Source organism: Mytilus edulis, chromosome 5, assembly GCF_963676685.1.
Source record: "Mytilus edulis chromosome 5, xbMytEdul2.2, whole genome shotgun sequence".
Classification (NCBI taxonomy): domain Eukaryota; kingdom Metazoa; phylum Mollusca; class Bivalvia; order Mytilida; family Mytilidae; genus Mytilus; species Mytilus edulis.
This window is the reverse complement of record NC_092348.1, coordinates 3,491,987-3,510,321: the sequence shown is the minus strand read 5'-3', so window position 1 is coordinate 3,510,321 and position 18,335 is coordinate 3,491,987. Positions and strand designations below refer to the sequence as shown.

The following is an 18,335-nucleotide window of genomic DNA, read 5'->3' as shown; positions in this document are numbered from 1 at the left end:
ACGGCTATTTCCGGTCTTGAGGCAAGACGTTGTTCTGATTCCGTGATTGAAACGTTAGTTATCTTTGTGTTGACTTGAATAGGAGAAGTTTGCTTGTCAATGTATGTATTTCCAATTATGACCCAACCAAGTCTCAACTTTTGGGCAAATGGAGTTCGGGATGGTCCTAGGCGTTGTTCAAGGACGTGGTGTGCCTCTATAAGGTCCCTTCCAATAAGGAGAAGAATTTGACAACGTTCCTCTATTGGTGGAATGCTTCCTCTGAGTTCTTTCAGATGTGGATGATGCATTGCAACTTCAGGAGTAGGAATTTCGTCTCGATGATTGGGAATATTATTACATTCAATTAATGTAGGCAGATCAAATTGTACGTCACTATGTACAGATTTTATGACGAAATCTTTTCCTCTTTTCCCGGAAGTAGCTATCTGCCGGAGCATGTCGTAAGAGAGTAGTTTTCAGGTTTCTCCCGAACGTTAAACAGACTGAAGAATTCAGGCGAGGCAAGAGACCGGTTGCTTTGGTCGTCAATAATGGCGTACATCCTGATAATTTTGTTTGTCTTGTCCTTGTGGTACACGTCCACAGGTAATATCTTGGCATAAGATTTCTCGCTCTTATGATCTTTGTAAATCTCTGTACAGATCGAACTTACAGAGGTTAACTTTGTTTCAGCTGACTCTGTCTGCTCCCCGCCGTAGGCTTGTCTGGGTGAGCTAAACTGGGAACTTTCAGATTGTTGTGGTCTAGTGATGTGAAGTGCTGTGGTATGTCGTTCACTTCCACACTCGTTACAACTGATACTTGCGTTGCAGTCCCGACTTCTGTGTGTGGTTGACTCACAACACTTGTAGCACACATTGTTTTGTCTTAACAGTTCCTTGCGTTCCTCGATTGGTTTGGCTCGGAATGCTCGGCATTCATTCAAGGTATGCTTTGTCTTGTGTAGGATACACAGATCTTGTTGTTGACTGCTGTTTTCAGTTTGCTGTTCAACAGCCGTCTTATGGACGTTGACTTTAGAGTACGTCTGAGGTGTGAACCTTGGCGTAGCGTCTTTTGTATTTGGTGTTACCTTTGACCCAAAGATGAACCCAGGATCGTTCTTAATTTTGCTAATTTCCCTGATGAAGGCAGAGAATTCTGTGAAAGGTGGAAAAACAACTTCATATTTTGACTTGTATCTTGAAGCTCTTGTAATCCACTTTTCTTGGAGTCCGTATGGCAGTTTTTCCACAATAGGATTTATCCCGGACGAAGAGTCAAAATATGCTAGCAAACATCCCAGCTTGGGATTTTCCTTGTGATATTCTATTTCTGATAGAATATCAGACAAGTCATAAAGACGTGCGTTATCTTTGTTCGTCAAGGTAGGAAAATTGACGAGTTTACTCGTGATAGAGGCTTCTAACATTTCTGGAGCACCATATCGCTCATCCAGTCTTTGCCATAACCTCTGTAGGCCTCTAGTAGGGTTGTTGGCATTTGATGCCCTAATACTAATGGCATGTTTACCAGACTCTGGCCCTAGCCACTTAATCAGTAGGTCTATTTGTTCCGAGTCAGAAACTTGTAATTCGTCTATGACGTTTTTGAAGCTAGATTTCCATGTATGGAAGGATTCTGCCTGGTCATTAAAATTTGTTAGCCTGGAGAATAATAGGTCTTTGCGTAAAAGAAATCTAGTTATCTCCGACGTGGGATTGATTTGTTGCTGGTATGCTACAGGGTTCTCTTCTATTACGCCTTGTTTTGGGTGTGAAACAGGGATCTCTTCTACGACGCCTTGATTTTGGTGTAAGACAGGGATCTTTTCTGAAACGCCCTGTTTTCCTATGTTAGTTATTGTTCCCAGATCTGGGAATGCATTAACATCTGGTGACTTAGCACGTGTAGGCAAGACCTTAGGTGTTTGTGATGGCAAGTTCAGTGCCACAGATGGCACGAACGCTGGTGCTTCATGACTCAGCTCAATTTTAACAGGAATTTGTTTTTTCTTTTGAGGTCCTGTTACTTCCTTTACAGCAGTTGATACAGGAAGTTTATTGACGAAATCTTGCACACGCTGGAGCGGGTCTTCCTTTTCGTCAGGGAGATCGCTAAACGCTTGGCTGTCATCGTATTCCAGGATACGAGCCTCGGCTTCTGCGGCTGCAGCTTCTCTCTGTGCTTCAAGAAGGTTAAATTTGGCTTTCAGCTCGGCTTTTTCACGGCTTACCCGTGCGGCTTCTTGTTGCATTTCAGCCTTCCTGCGCATAGCCTCTTGTTCTAATTGCATCTTTCTGTGGGCAGTCTCATGTTTACGTTGAGCGACTTCTTGCTCCATTTCTGCCTGTTTGCGTGCAGCTTCCTGTTCCATTTCACCTTGTCTGAACAGGGCTTGTTCTTCTAACATTGCTTCCTGTTGTAGGATAATGGCGTGTTGCTCTACAAAGGCTATTTTAGACTTGGCAGCCTCTGCCTTGGCACGCTTTCTCCGTGCTAGGCTTGACATGTCTGACACGTTAGAGCTACCACTGCGTGAGGTTTTCTTACCTTTTGAGGTCTTTGTTTTAGTGGATTTGGCCTTTGTTAGGGCGAGGCGATGCTCGTGTAAAGAGTCCATGGCCAGTTCCACTTTGGACAGTCGAAGATCCAATGTGAGGTTACATGCGTCAATGTCTTTTTGACTGTCCAACGTTCTGGTCCTTTTTAGGAAGTCCAGATACTCGTCTGTGAGCCGACGATAATTTGTACAGGCTTTTACAAGATTGTCCTGAGTTGTTAAGACTTGCTGAAGTTCATTGGGAGGTGTGGTACTTTCCAATAACTGGGTTGTTATATCTGACCAAAGGGCCTCTAGTTCCTCACAGAACTTGTTACGTTTTTCTGTGTAAACGCCTTTACCTTTTTCTGTGAGGTCGCGTACTCGCCTCGTCTCGGGATTTTCATCTAAGTGTGTGGTTATAGACGGATTCTCTATAGGTTCTTCAGTGACATCTCCCTCTGGGGGCTGAACCTCTTCTTGCTGTTCCGCGTGACTGGGATCCATGATGTAAATCGGCAATGTTTGTTCAACGTTGTTGGTTTGCTGCCTAGGACGCACACGCTGTGTTGCGTAGTGTCGATGTAACAGCTACGAACGATGCTCCGTTGTATTTCCTGATCAGGAGATGTGTAGACAAGTTGTTGTCAATTTACTGTACGTCAAGGGATGACGCGTACATGCAGGGCTCAACAGGTAGGTTGTTATGTAGCTGTGGAGTGGCGTTATCTGTGAGACACAACAGGCAAGTTGTAGACTTTTTACTGTAATGGCCTGACCATTAAGTATAACCGACGATTGGGCTCAAGGAGAAAAGACTATCAGGTGCTGATACTTTAATTATGAACCAATCTGACATATGGTAAAAAGCTGAAAAACAAATAAAATACAATTTTACAATGTGTTCAATTAATGTTATTAAAACGAAATGTCAAAAGTAATAGATAGCACAGTCCGTTGAATCCGAGAAAATGTTGTACTTTCAAGAGCAGTTAAATTTCCAGTGTTTCACGGAGAGAATGTTCAAATATGTATAGAGTAATTTGAAGGCTTCAAAAACAATGTTGTAAAGTCAACTCACTCTGTGGTTAGCCACGAATTGTGTCCTAGATGACGTTTGTCCTTTGAAAAGTTCTCCAGAACTGGTATGACCTTGCAATGTTCGGTTTGAGATCCGTGTGAGCAGGGGAAAGGTAGCGATGATACGATGTTTTAATGTTCTTATGAGGTTAAAGATGAATAATCCTCCTAGACTGGAACACATAAATAGATTAAGAATATAATCAAACGAACTGTATAAATTACGGAACGGTGTAACAGAATAATCATCTCATTGTTAATTGTACTGTGGTAAGGTTACGTAAGCTAGACATGACGAGTACGGACTGGGACGAGAGAACCAGAGAGTCCAACCGGAAGTGTGTGTGCGGAGTAATCTTCCTCGTGTGAAAGACAGTTGCAGACGAGTGTCACAGATATATTGCAGAGACTATTTGAGAGCATTTAAGAGTGACAATACTTAAACCTACAATCTAAGCCTTGCCGATCACAGCATAATTGGTAAGTTAGCTTAAATATACATCAAATGGCGACTGCGAGCTGGGTTTAAGTGTTGTGAAAAGCTTTTCAAAGGGAAAGTGCAGAAAAAAATAGTTCGTGAGCGCGAACACGTTGTATGATCTATCGACAGTTAAACAGGATATAACTGTGTGGAATTCATGAATAAAGGATAAATGTGATTCAGTATATCATTTTGCAACAACAGTGAGTAGTTTTTTTGTTATTTTTGAAATTTTGAAAAATTTTGTCAAGGAAAAAATAGTTTTCACCAAAAAGCGGGCAAATTAACCACAGTATCCTAGTATTAGACGTTTTTGGAAATTTAGTCTTTTGTCTTTTTTTTTAGCCGTTAGTCGGAAAATTAGATTTTTGTTAACCATATCACCGTGAGAACGGTCAAATGGGCAAAATTAATTTTTTTTGGATAAAAACAAAAACAAGTGTTCAGAGAACAATTTATTAAATGGGACTTTGATTTTTCTTCTTCTGAAATTTGAATTGTAAAGGTATATTTTTTTTCAAGAGTAAAAGTGAAATATTATATTCGTGTATACAGTTCGCATAATAAATCCTGAGTGAAATTTGAGTGCGTTAAGTGAAAATAAAATTCATTAAACAAGATGTCTTATTTAGAACGTGACATCAATATGGACAAAGTGTGTGTTAATTTTTGTGGTTATGATGAATTGTTGTTAATTCCGTCCGTTGGTCAGATTACTGCAGACCGTATTTGGGAATTGCGTAAACAAGGGGATATAACACCAGAAATGTTAGTGACTATCCCGCATATAAGAATGGATGTTGTCCACCAATTCATTGACTACACCACTCTTTGTGATGTTAAATTTGTGGACCATGTCGAGGATGATTTGGAGGATTTTGCTGACAAGTGTTCCATCTTTTCGGGGGAGGAGCAAAATGAATATGGTGAAGAGGAGGAGACAAAAGTTCCTAATTTGCAGACAATTATTGAAAAAAGTGAGTCCTTGATACCACCAAAGGCATTTAGTTTTCAATATCCACAAATGCAGCTGGGTCAGGAATCTCAAGAGAAGAAGATTAAATTTGATCTTGTGCAAGAACCCGTGAAAACGGGCAAAGTTCTGGATAGTGTACCAAAATTTGAACAAGTGGCTCCGAGAAGCTATTCAAGTCCGGTAGACAGGCATGAAAAACCAACATTATCATTCCGACCAAAAGCAGTAAGCACAGGCATTGCTCAGAGAAAGCGTAAAGTGGGACAGTCAGTAATGCGCCCTGTCGCACCCCCACAGTTTACACCACAACTACAAACTATGTTGCCAGGTTCAGTTTCAGCAGGTAGTAATGTGTTTTCAGCACCAAATATGCCTGGAATGCCAAGCACAGTATGGAGTACTTTGAGACCAGCACCAACAGGTACTTACTGTTACAATGCACAACCAATCAATACAGCAGCTCCAACAATGACAACTTTTCAACAACCATCTGGCTATGGGATAGGCAGTCAATATCCTAGCCAAACATTTGCGCCAAGTACAGCAGCCAATATTTCAAGATCAATGACTAATAAGGCTTCTACTACCCCGTTGAAATCTCTCAAGTATGATGGCACAGACAAGGGAGATGATTGGGTATCCTTTTTGGGCAAGTTTGAAATGTATGCAGATGTAGCAGGATTAAGTGAACAAGATAAACGGGCACATCTATGTTGGGCAGTAACAGGGAATGCAGCAAGATTTTGCTTGGGGCGTGTGCGCCGTAATAAGGACATATCATATGCTGAACTGGTGAAATGTATGGAGAAGAGATTTAATTTGAGAAAATTAACAGAGACTGTAAGAATCCAGTTCCAAAGTGCACGACAATCCCCTGGAGAAGACCTAGACGATTGGGCAGAGCGTCTTTTGAGTTTGGCGGACAAAGCGTTTGGAGAGTTGCCAGAAGAATTTGTTACAAGTGAGGTTATCACGAAATTGTGCCATGGTACTGTGGATAAGCATGCAGGAAGTGTAGCAGCATCTTTTCGACCTAAAACAGTAGATGAGGCATTGGAACGAATCAAGTGGCAACAATACAATGACAAAGCCTTGTTTGGTCAGGATGTGCGTACCCGTAATACACGGGAGATCCAAGAGCCAAATAGTGAAAATTTTGAGGAAAATGCATTCCAAGTGAATAATGTGAAGATGGATTCTCAACAGCAATTAGTCCAGAGCATAGATAAATTGACTGAGAATGTTGACCGTAATTTGAAGCACATTCAGTCAAATATTGGTGATGTTCAGAGCAGTGTTGATAAAAACATCCAGGCTGTACAAGCAGAAATGAAAGGGATGGAGAGAAAATGGGAAAATGAAATGGAATACATGAAGGATACCATCAATCAAATCAAGAAAACCGGAACAAGCAGTCAAGGCAGGTCGCAGTACAGACCGCGCCAAAATCAAGGAAGAGATAGATCGACATGGGAGTGCTATAATTGTCACGAGTTGGGACACATTGCAAAGTTTTGTCCAAAGTCTAATGAAACACCAAAAGAGGCTTTAAACTTAAAAGGGTCGGGCTAAAAGGCGTTGGTCCGTCCCACACTGTTGAAAATCGCCAAAATGAAAAGATCAATTTAGACAAAACAACATTTAACGATGTTGACACCGAAAAAACATTTAACGATGTTAAGAGTGTAAATACATTTAACGATGTACAAAGTGATAAAACATTTAACGATGTTCACACAGATAAAACAACATTTAACGATGTTGACACCGATACAACAGTGTGTGGAAAACCAGAAGTTTGTGAGGAGGAAAGTGTTGGAAATAAAGTTGACAATGTTTTTGATATTAAATCAGTGGAAGAAAAGGGACAAAAAACAACTGTGGAAATACCGTTAACTACGGTCCATCCCCCAACAGGAATAGACGTAGGTAACCAGGTGGATATCAGTGAAACAAGTACAGTGACTGATGGCTCCGAGAGGATATTTACAACCATGCAGTTAGGTAATTCATCTCTTTTGAGATTGAGCTTAGAGTTAGGAGATACACCGTTGGTGGCGGCTGTAGACACCGCTGCGGAAGTGACCATTATTTCAGATAAAGTTTTTGAATCACTCAAGAAGAAACCGCCAATGTTGAGAGAGACGGTTATGCATGCTGCCGGCCGGGGCATGAAAATGAAGACCTTAGTAGTAGGTCCAGTGAAATTAAGGATTGGTACAAAACTTTATGAAACAGATGTGTATGTGGCGCCAATAGATGATGACATGTTGTTAGGTTTGAACTTCATGGTGGCGTATAGGGTAACGGTTGACCTAGAAAAGCTCACATTCAATATAGGAGGAGAAATGTTAGAAATGTCCCCTGGACCGAGAAGAAGTATACCTGTTGTATCCAAAGTAGTAATTGGAAAAAGGACTGTAGTTCCGCCGCATTCAGTTGTACACGTGCAGGCGAAGTTAGAAAACCAACTTGAAAGGTATATAATTGAACCATGTGATGAACATTTGCCAATTTTAATTCCAAGATGTCTTTATAACAATCAGGATAAACCTAGTATCTGTTTGGTTAACGCTAGTGACAGATATTATACACTCAAGAAAAATTCTGTTATTGCAAAAGCAGAAGTGGTTAATGAAATTGAACCCAGTGTGTCAACGAATCAAATCACAGAAGTTAGTGAAGAAGGGCAGGTAGAGTTATCTCCTGAAATTAGACAGTTATTAGATAGCTCTAGTGTGAATTTATCAGAAAATGAAAAACAACAGTTAGAAGCGCTATTGTCAGAATACACCGACATATTTTCAAAAGATGAATTTGACATTGGTACATTCAGAGGAGTAGAACATAGTATTGACACGGGACAAGCACAACCAATCAAACAAAGAATGCGAAGAACACCGTTACAATTTGTGGAAGAAGAAAAACAACAATTAGCGAAAATGTTAAAGTCTGGGGTAATTGAACCAAGTATGTCTGAATGGGCGTCAGCGCCAGTTTTGATCAGAAAATCAGACGGGAAAGTGCGCTACGCGATTGATTACAGGAAACTCAACTCTGTAACGAAAAAAGATGTTTATCCGTTACCATTAATCGAGGAATGTCTGGATACACTCGCCGGAAATGAGTGGTTTTCGAAGTTAGACGCTAATACCGCGTATTGGCAGGTAAAAATGGCAAAGGAAGACCAAGCAAAGACCGCCTTCATAACAAAGTACGGACTTTTTCAGTTTACGCGCATGAGTTTTGGACTTTGCAATGCACCATCCACGTATGCACGTGCTATGGATTTAGTATTGCGGGGTCTTACTTGGCAAATTGTACTGTGTTTTTTGGACGATATTCTTGTCATGGGGAGAAATTTCAGTGATCATATCCAAAATCTAAGGGCTGTGTTTGAACGCTTCCGTGAGTACGGAATAACGTTGAAACCGAAGAAATGTGATTTGTGCAAAAGGGAAGTAAGTTTTTTAGGCCGAACAGTCAACAAACAGGGTATGGCAATCGGGGAAGAGTATGTAGAAGTGATAAAAAATTGGAGAATACCGAGTAACACGAAAGAAGTAGAGCAGTTTCTCGGCTTTGTTAATTACCATCGCAATTTTATTAAGAGCTACTCTAAAATAGCTAAACCATTAACAGAGATAACAGGAAAGAAACCATTTAGATGGGACCAAAGTCAACAGGAGGCTTTTGACGTACTGAAGAGTGCGTTACAGACCACACCAGTGTTAACGTTACCAAATTCAACTGACCAGTTCATTTTGGATACGGATGCCTCTGATATGGCCATAGGCGCTGAGTTATTGCAAGTGCAAGATGGTAAGGAACGCGTTGTGGCCTATGGAAGCTTCACATTGTCACCAGCTCAACGTAGATATTGCACCACACGCAAAGAATTGCTGGCAGTAGTTCGATTCACACAGCATTTCAGACACTATTTATTAGGTCGAGAATTCATAGTGAGATCTGATCATAGTAGTTTACAGTGGCTGATAAGTTTTAAAGAACCACAGGGGCAGCTAGCACGATGGCTAGAGGTTTTAAGTCAATACCATATGAAAATCAAACATCGCCCAGGAAGACAACACGTTAACGCGGATGGTTTGTCTCGACAGATTGCTGGAAAACCTTGCCCGGAAATGTCAATTTCTGTGAATCCAGAATCTCTTCCGTGTGGAGGATGTAAGTATTGTGTTAAAGTTCATGAACAATGGCAGGATTTCCGAACAATTGACAATGTGATACCGTTAGCTGCGGTCCAACATAATGTCAATAGATCAGGAGAAAAAGAGTACCCCGGTAGTACATCTGGTGTAATTCAGGGAGCTAAGGAAGGATCAAGGGAGTGTAATACAACAACTATGGTTTTAGACGGAGTTTTAGCGAACACCGCATCTTTAACTGAAGAAAGTGCATTTGGAATTCAGTATACAACTGACCAGTTGTCATCTGAACAAGCAATGGATCCAGACTTGCAGTTGATACTACACTGGCTACAAAAAGAGGAAGAACCACCAGATAATATAGTGTACATGGCAGGACCAGCAGCCAAGAAATATTTAGTCAATAAAGAACAATTCTTTTTAGATAAGGCAGTACTTTTTAATAGATCAAAGAGTGATCAGGTTAGATTAGTTGTTCCAAAGGCATATATTCAGGAGGTATTGATTCTAAATCATGACCTTCCAATAACTGGACATCAAGGTATAGACCGAACAACAGGTAGAGTTAAAAAGAAATTTTATTGGTACAAAATGGGAGACATGATAAAAGAGTATGTTAGGACCTGTAATGTCTGTAATAAGAACAAAAAGCCAACGAGAAAAGCAAGATGTCCATTGACCCCGTATCATGCAGGAGCACCCATGGAGCGAGTTCATATAGACTTCTTAGGACCGTTACCCGAAACAACAAGGGGAAATACAAATATATTGGTTATGGTAGACCAGTTTACTAAATGGGTAGAAATTATACCTCTACCATCACAAACAGCTGAAGAAACAGCAAAAGCAGCTGTGAATGAGTTTTTCACACGTTTCGGGTGTCCATTCTCTATACATAGCGATCAAGGGAGAAATTTTGAGAGCAATCTGTTTAAATCGGTGTGTAAAACTCTACAGATACATAAAACAAGGACCACCGCTTATAGACCATCTGCAAATGGTCAGGTAGAAAGGTATAACCGGACTCTGATGGACATTGTAAGATGTTTCGTGAACAAATCACAAAAGGATTGGGACGAATATCTCCCACAACTTGCTAGTGCTATTAGATCATCAGATAACAGAATGACAGGAATGACACCTAATAAAATGATGCTTGGAAGAGAGGTAAACATGCCAATAGATTTAGTTTTTCGACCACCAACAGAAGAGAGTGATGAATGCGAGGAGGCATATGTCAGTCGATTGATTGAAGAGATCAGACAAGCGCATGAAATCGCGCGTCAAAAACTTAAAACTTCGCAGGAATATATGAAAAGGGACTATGATATAAAGATGAGAAAAAATGAATATGTTCCAGGTGACTTAGTATATATCATAGATACTGCAAGTGTCAAAGGACGGTGTAAGAAACTTGACCCTCCATGGAAAGGACCAGGTATAATAGTTGAGAAAATTACGTCATATGTTTATAGAGTAAAACTAGAGAAGTCAGTGTTCGTGATAAATCATGACCGAATGAAAAAGTGCAATGATCGCAATATTCCGGCTTGGCTGAAAAGAGCGCAAAATCAGTTAAGGGATGGTGAAAATATTTTAGTAGATAATGGAGACATTTATTGCATTTGTAGAAAAGGGGATCAAGGTGCGTTCATGATACAGTGCGACCTTTGCGACGACTGGTATCATGGGACTTGCGTAAATGTCACTCCAGAAGTGGCCGAGACTTTCGCGACGTATCACTGTCCGAAATGTCAAACACCGAATGATATATAGTGGGCCGTGCAAAGTGATAGTGTATATAGGAGTTATAATTATTGTATTCTTTATATTTCAGGATTTATCCAGTTTTGACTGTGTTGACATTGACATTTTTATTGACATTTTTTCATATATTTGTGTACGTTTGCGTTTTTTATTTTTTTGCGTAGTGTAAATATATATATATATACGGATAGTTTGAGTTAGTATTAAGTGCTTTACCGTGTAGACGGTCACATACTGCACTCGAGGGAAGTGGTCATTTTAAGTATGGACAGTGATAAGGCGGAAATTGTTTTTGAGGACATTTCAAGTTCTGAAGACACGTTGTTAGATGCAGAGAGTATAGGGACAGATTCTGTGGCGGATATGGATGAGTTTGAGGATAATCCTCATATTGGCTATGATGAAACCACTGGGGACATTGTAGTGAATGAACAGATTCCAAAGTCAGATTTACCATCTAAATTACCAACATGGACGTATGAACAAATTATTCAAAAGGAGCGCACATGCATTGTTAAGGAAGACTTGACCAATATTAGAAATTTACTGTCTCAGTGTGAGAATATTGAGTCATCGGAATCTGAAACAACAGAACCTCGTTGGTATCCAAAGATGACAGAGAATATTGAAGTAAGAAGAACGTTCAAGCTGGATGCGATTGAGAGTGATAGCGACTGGGATGACAGCTCGAGGGATGATAATAACAACTCGGTATATGAAGAAATATCAGAAGGTAGCTTGCATTTACAAGTTGAAGAAAAGAAGGATGATCCTCGGAACTCACCATGTCCATTTGAGGGATGCGATTTTGTGGGAAGAAAACTCAAGTTTCATGTGCAGCACATCCACATGCCGCGCATCATGTGGGACAATCCACAACCACCAGTGAGGCAAGAAAGATTAGCAGAGGTCCATCAACTGAGGGGTAATGTGCTACAGTATCTAAGTGAGTGTCTGACTGGACACAGTTCTATGACCGAGCTTATAAGATGGGCAAATAACAACATTGCCAAAATGATACCCAAGAGAAGTGAGATCCTCTCTAATGCAAGGATCCAGATGGAAGGGCTTTGTGAGGAGCTGAAATGGCGCAAACCAGACAGGTATGCTCTTAGGCCAATAGTGTCACCTTGTGTGTTAGTTCACTGGAGATACCAGGTTTTGTTTAGCCAGTATTTGCTGAATGAACAGCTATCAGCATATATGTGTTTTGGGCTGGAATTCATGAACAATATTGAAAACTTGGAAAAATCGCCACTTGAATATGCCAAGACATACTCTCTCATTGCTAGAGTGCTTGCCATGAGAGAAGAATTGAATGTCGACATAGATGAAGAGACAAATGAGATAGAAACACCGACAATAAAGGATACACCACTGGTAGAGTCCGACAGAAGAATAGTGAAACTTAAAAGAGGGACATCAGATGAACCAGTTATCCCTGTAAAAAGATCCAAACAGGAGCACTCCAGTGAACTACGTGTACAGAAGAGGAGTGTGCTGGATGTGTTTGACTCTCATTTTCATCTGGATCGTGCCAGTACCAGAATATCTGGTAATCCGACCGCTATTACCATAGAGCGTTGGCTCGGAGAGCAAATGGAAAGACCTCCAGTAGTGCCAGTAAATATAAAAGGTGGCCTGTTAATATTTTGCGACCCAGAAACGTATCCGGAGACAGTTCCGTTTGATTCAAAATGGAAAGTGGCTATTGGACTTCACCCCAAGAAAATATATGAAGCATCACCACAGTCAGTAGGCAGATTTTTTGAATATGTGACCAACTCGCGTGTTTCAGCAGTAGGTGAGGTGGGGCTGGACAGCAGCATGAATCCTGGCAGGGCAAATTTAGATAGACAAGAACAATTTTTAAAAGAAATAACCGAATGGATTAAACCAACAATGCCACTTATTTTACACATTAGAAGCAATAGACAAGATACGTATTCCAAAAACCTGTATTACAGAGCTTTACAAATTTTTAAACACCGTTGTCATCCAGATCAAATTTTTATATTACACTGTTTTACGAGCGATAAAGAGACAATAACTTCATGGCTTTCAAATTTTAGAAACACATATTTTGGATTTACACACCTCATAACAAAATTCAACCAACAACAGATTCAGGCTCTTCGCTACATCCCTGTCGACAGACTACTGGCAGAAACTGATGCACCATACATGCCACCGAGGGGGATACGAATAAACACCCCAATATATGTTGGAGAAGTGGTTGAAAAACTAGCAACACTGAGGTATGTTGACCTCCAGACAATGGCATTGGCAACCTTGGAGAATGCCCAGAGAATTTTTGTTTAAGTGTCATATACTTATTTCGTTGTGTATATAAAATGTTAGTGGATAAGATGTATGCACGGAACAAATAGTGGTATACATATATGTAAATATGTTTATTGAACTATTTTGGATTAACAGATATAGTACAAGTGAACAGGCCTAGCTCCAATAGTGTTTATGTGTAAATAGTTCACATGTATAGGACAATACAATGTGATTGTTGGATTATTTTTTTTATTGGATAATGTGTACAGTGATTTAAAGTGAATCGTATTCGTTAGGTGATGTAAGTTTGTGAAATGTACCCGTTTACACGGGCCCCCCATTTTCACAGCTGACAAAGTTAACGCTAATTATTCCATGCTCAGTGCGAAAGGAGCAAAGGAGGAAATGTATATATGTTTTTTGAAGTATAACGTTGAAATGCAGAAATGCTAGGTATTTGGCACGGGGAAAATAAATTTCTTTGCGTTGGAATTTTTTTTTATCCGTTTAAGTTAAATGTGATAAGTAGAAGATGATTAAGTTTATTTCTAGGAGAAAGCTCTAGTGCTCATAGTGTTCATATAGAAAGTCTGTTAAAAAAATAAAAGAAGATGCAGGAGCATCCCTCCGTCTTTTAAAAGGGGGGAGGGTGTGGTAAGGTTACGTAAGCTAGACATGACGAGTACGGACTGGGACGAGAGAACCAGAGAGTCCAACCGGAAGTGTGTGTGCGGAGTAATCTTCCTCGTGTGAAAGACAGTTGCAGACGAGTGTCACAGATATATTGCAGAGACTATTTGAGAGCATTTAAGAGTGACAATACTTAAACCTACAATCTAAGCCTTGCCGATCACAGCATAATTGGTAAGTTAGCTTAAATATACATCAGTACACTGAATGACATTTTACCCCAAGGCTTGATTAAGGTATACATTTAAGGTCATCCTTTGGAATTTGTTCGTCCAATCAGTGAAACCTTTGTCGCAAAGTGGGTCTTCCATAGACTGTTGGGTGTGTAAAAATGCCGGCACATCTGGTTGGAAAGGGGATGTATAATCTGATTGCGTTGTATGGATAAGTGTAACGCCATGCATATAACAAAATCGTGTGAGGGGTCTGATTATACATATTGTACTCTTTGTTAATTTGTTCTCATCATGAACATGCATGAAATATTTGCCACTGGATGTAAAGCAAACGATATGAACGAATATAAACATACCAAATAAATGCATAGCCAGAATTAAAACAAGAGTACACACGCTAAAATATCTAGCCTTCTTTATTAATCATTGATGTTATGTGGATAGTCCTTAATATAGAATAGAATAGAATAGAATATTTTTATTTCCAAAATTACAGGGCCCATAAAGGGCATAAAATCAGATACGATTGATTTACATAATAAAGCTATATTACAACTGTCACATAAACTTAACATTAACCAAGAAGACTAAACATCGACCAATGAACCATGAAAATGAGGACAAAGTCAAATGACACCTGCCAGTTGTACATGTACACCTTACAGTCCTTCCATACACCCAATATACTAGACCTATTGCTGATAGTATCTGAGATATGGACTTGACCACCAAAACTTAACCTTGTTCACTGATCCATTAAATGAGGTCGAGGTCAAGTGAAAACTGTCTGGCAAAGAATTGTTAATTGATAAGAAAAATAAATATTTTAATTCATTAAAAGTTGAGAAAATGTTAGTGGAGTATTCTCTTTGTCTTGTTTCATTAATTCTAGCAACTCTATCTGAAGGTCTAATTTCTTCATCTCTTTTGTCTGCTTTTCCATTTCACCCTTCAAATACAGTACCTGAAATAAAAATGATACATGTAGATCCATATGATTATTTTAACATATATCTTTATATGTGTCTGTATACCTTACAACTCTTGTGGAATTTACAGAAGTATTGAATGAAATTGAGATTTCCAGATAAAGTGTATGACCTGTTGGACCTATGCTTTGGCCAGCAGCTGGAAGACCATAAATTTTAAATATTTATATTAGAAGATTTTCATAAAGATGTTGATTTTGTGTAATTTAAGATCGATACACGGTCTCACATCATTGCCTAAACCAGTGGTAGATCCAGAACTTTTTGTAAGCGGGTACTGACTGACCACAAAGGGGAGGGCATTGACCGGGCCCCTAGTCCCCTGGATCTGTATCTGTATGATACAAACTAATCGATGGGGACCCAAAAAGTCAACTTTTCTTAGTGTTGATAATTGAATTTTACCTTTTTATTTTCCCGAGTATAATGACAGTCTTCAAACTAACACCGAGCCATTCATTATAAGACAATAATATGTTAATTGATTTTTATTATTTTGGATTATTTCTAAAATAAATGCAAATGTGAAATTTTACCTGAAGCCCATAAACATCATCAGCAGTTGCTTTCCTTTTCTTTGGATTTTCTGCTTTCTGTGCTGTTAGAGTCCTCAGCTCAACTACTGCAGCCACTGGGCGTGGCACCTGGATATTTACAGCCGGTAGAAGCGATATTAGTGGTAATGGCTGAAGAATGGATTCAGATCCAGATTGGGAAAGTGGTTGGCTTGGAGGGGTATCAAACAGGTCCTGGGAATTACTTGCACTCTCCTCTGGCAATGCTGCTGAGTTGTCATCTAGAAAATATAATAAGGAGATTGTTATTTTTATAATTATCATGATGATGAATAGACGTGTGTCTATTGTTAAATTTTCTTACTTAAAGAGAATTTTTTTGTCAGACATTCTTTCTTTGCTTTCATTGACCTAGCCTGACAAACCATATGCATCAATGACAACCAAAACGAGACGGTCAGTAACAAAACTATATATCATAAGACAACTTCTGTTCAATTGTAAGGCAGTATTGCACAATTTTAAATAATTTTCTAGCAAATCTATTGGTTTTGATGAATAATGAATATTGGTGTTTAACGCTGCTTTCAGCACAATCGTGCTATTTCATTGAAGTCAGTTTTTATTGATGGATGAAGCTGGAGTAAACACCCGACATTAGGTAGGGTATCCAATCCTTAGTCAATTATCATCAAGGATTAGAGGGCACCTGCCCATGCTGGATTTAAACTCGCAATCTCACTCGCTGTCAAAAAAATAATCTTTACATTGCTTATTGTTAAATGAAAATTGCTGGCCCATCTACATTTTACAGTGTTGATATTGCGTCCCCTTCGGTATATTTGACAAAATAAAAAGGACCTATTCCAGTGGCACTTCTGTGCATACATTTCTCACTGTATAGCCCTCCCCCTTTTTATCCACATTTTTTTCACTCATATCCCACAAAGTTTAACACCATCTATATATATTTATTTTCCAAATCTTGAACGATCAACAAAAGATGATTATTAAAATTGTTAAAATCTTGGCCTTTACGAGCGTATGCCACGATCGAATTTAAGGTACGGGTTAGCCAGGGTCCGAGAAACATCGTCCTGTCGGCTACAAATCAAAGGAAAATAACAGCAAGGAGGTTCTTTCGTGGATAAACAAAAAATTTGAACTGAACATGTATTGTTCCAAACTATCATTACAATATTTGAAATCATCCATCGCTAGAAAAATGTGTGTCATGAGGTAATAAGGCTCAAAAACAAATATGTTCATTAGCATGCTGAGCGTCTTTCAAGGTTAATATTTAGGACGTAAATACTAGAATGCAGACGACATAAATAATTGACCAAATGAATTGAAATACTTATTATTCACTGAGTAAAACTGAATATAGCCGAATGCCATTTAAATACTAAGCTTACACATTATTAAAGATTAATAAATCAGCTAAATACCTGTCAAATTTTGATGACATGGTATAAATAATCGGCGATTTTTTTTAACACAAAGTTGCATGAAATCGGAGAGAATAATTAATAGCATTTAAAGATTTATTATTTTTACATATTCACAAAAGAGTATAAATTAGTTACTGATACATACCAAGTACACTTTCAACTCCTTCAAGACCTTTGAAAGAAGCTGAGTCTTTACAAAGGTCTATTGTTCTTTCAATGGCCAGACTCAGTTTTTTGGCTGTGGACCACCACCAGTAGCCCTCTGCTCCTTGTTACGGTTGTTAAAAACCTTCTTAGCCACCTTCTTGGTGTTAGCCCACTTGTCTTTACAGTCTTTGGGAGACCTGTTGGCAACACCCAGAGCACTGACCAAGATGGAAATCCTGCTCCAGACAGCAATCTTTCTGGAATTGGTTATACCATCCCCAAACTTTTCATTAATCACTTTGTAATTCTTTTGCACTTGATCTTGAATTACATTTACTTCTTCTTGGGTGAAGTTAGGTTTTCTGTCCCTTTGTGTTTTAGCAGAAGACTTGTCAGCCATGTTGAAGTAAATATTAACAAACCAATGCATTGTGGGTAAAGAGAATAATCTCTAAACTTTAGTTAAATATTTAACGAGTGGTTAAATTATTTAACGTCATCGTTAACTAACGACGGCGTTAAACCAAGTTGAACAACACCATTTTAACCATGGGTTAAGTAACGATACGTTAGAGTATTTAACGACACGTTAAATTTAACGCTTACGTTAAGTTAACGACAAGTTGAACAACCGGGCCCAGGACGTTATCGATATAAGACATCAATAATGATGTACCGAACAGTAACTTATAGGACTTTATCGATATAAGACATCAATAATGATGTGCCGAACAGTAACATATAGGACTTTATCGATATAAGACATCAATAATGATCATATAGGACTTTATCGATATAAGACATCAATAATTATGTACCGAACAGTAACATATAGGACTTTATCGATATAAGACATCAATAATGATGTACCGAACAGTAACATATAGGGCTTTATCGATTTAAGACATACAAGTGTGCACTTTTTGTGTTAGTTAAACTATTATATATATATATATATATATACAATTCGGTTAAGTGAAACATATTATTGTTTTGACTTCTAAGGAAAACATTTTGTTATCACTTAAATCAAGAATTAAGATTTGAGATAACATGTCCATCAGTTACTTATGGTTTCACTCTT

The 18,335-nt window shown here is 38.9% G+C and overlaps 3 protein-coding genes across 4 annotated transcripts; 1 reads left to right on the top strand and 2 right to left on the bottom strand.

Annotated features, from left to right (window-relative positions):
• Positions 1-424: 424 nt before the first annotated feature.
• Positions 425-3,842, bottom strand: LOC139522656 (uncharacterized). Its single transcript, XM_071316124.1, has 2 exons — positions 3,606-3,842; positions 425-3,394 (listed from the first exon to the last, which is right to left on the bottom strand). The coding sequence occupies exon 2, from the start codon at positions 3,029-3,031 to the stop codon at positions 425-427; it is 2,607 nt and encodes an 868-aa protein (XP_071172225.1). The 5' UTR covers positions 3,032-3,394; positions 3,606-3,842.
• A 7,370-nt stretch (positions 3,843-11,212) lies between these two features.
• Positions 11,213-14,143, top strand: LOC139522780 (uncharacterized). The gene has a single exon (XM_071316295.1). It carries the CDS (start codon positions 11,259-11,261, stop codon positions 13,314-13,316), a length of 2,058 nt encoding a protein of 685 aa, XP_071172396.1. The 5' UTR covers positions 11,213-11,258; the 3' UTR covers positions 13,317-14,143.
• Positions 14,144-14,955: 812 nt separating this feature from the next.
• LOC139522783 (uncharacterized) lies at positions 14,956-17,887 on the bottom strand. 2 transcript variants are annotated; one of them, XR_011664490.1, is made up of 3 exons: positions 17,250-17,887; positions 15,672-15,931; positions 14,956-15,110 (listed from the first exon to the last, which is right to left on the bottom strand). XR_011664490.1 is itself a non-coding variant. In XM_071316297.1 (2 exons), exons 1-2 carry the CDS (start codon positions 15,972-15,974, stop codon positions 14,973-14,975), a joined length of 441 nt encoding a protein of 146 aa, XP_071172398.1. In that variant the 5' UTR covers positions 15,975-16,035; the 3' UTR covers positions 14,956-14,972. The 2 variants fall into 2 exon arrangements, 1 of the variants encoding a protein (XP_071172398.1); XM_071316297.1 differs by lacking the exon at positions 17,250-17,887 and having other exon boundaries at positions 15,672-16,035.
• Between the last annotated feature and the right edge of the window lie 448 nt (positions 17,888-18,335).

Excerpts from the sequence above, each read along its gene's own strand:
- LOC139522656 (XM_071316124.1), bottom strand. The coding sequence starts at position 3,031 with ATGGATCCCAGTCACGCGGAACAGCAAGAAGAGGTTCAGCCCCCAGAG.
- LOC139522780 (XM_071316295.1), top strand. The coding sequence starts at position 11,259 with ATGGACAGTGATAAGGCGGAAATTGTTTTTGAGGACATTTCAAGTTCT.
- LOC139522783 (XM_071316297.1), bottom strand. The coding sequence starts at position 15,974 with ATGATAATTATAAAAATAACAATCTCCTTATTATATTTTCTAGATGAC. Across the intron at positions 15,111-15,671 it reads ATGATGTTTATGGGCTTCAG|GTACTGTATTTGAAGGGTGA; the intron begins GTAAAATTTCAC and ends TTTTTATTTCAG.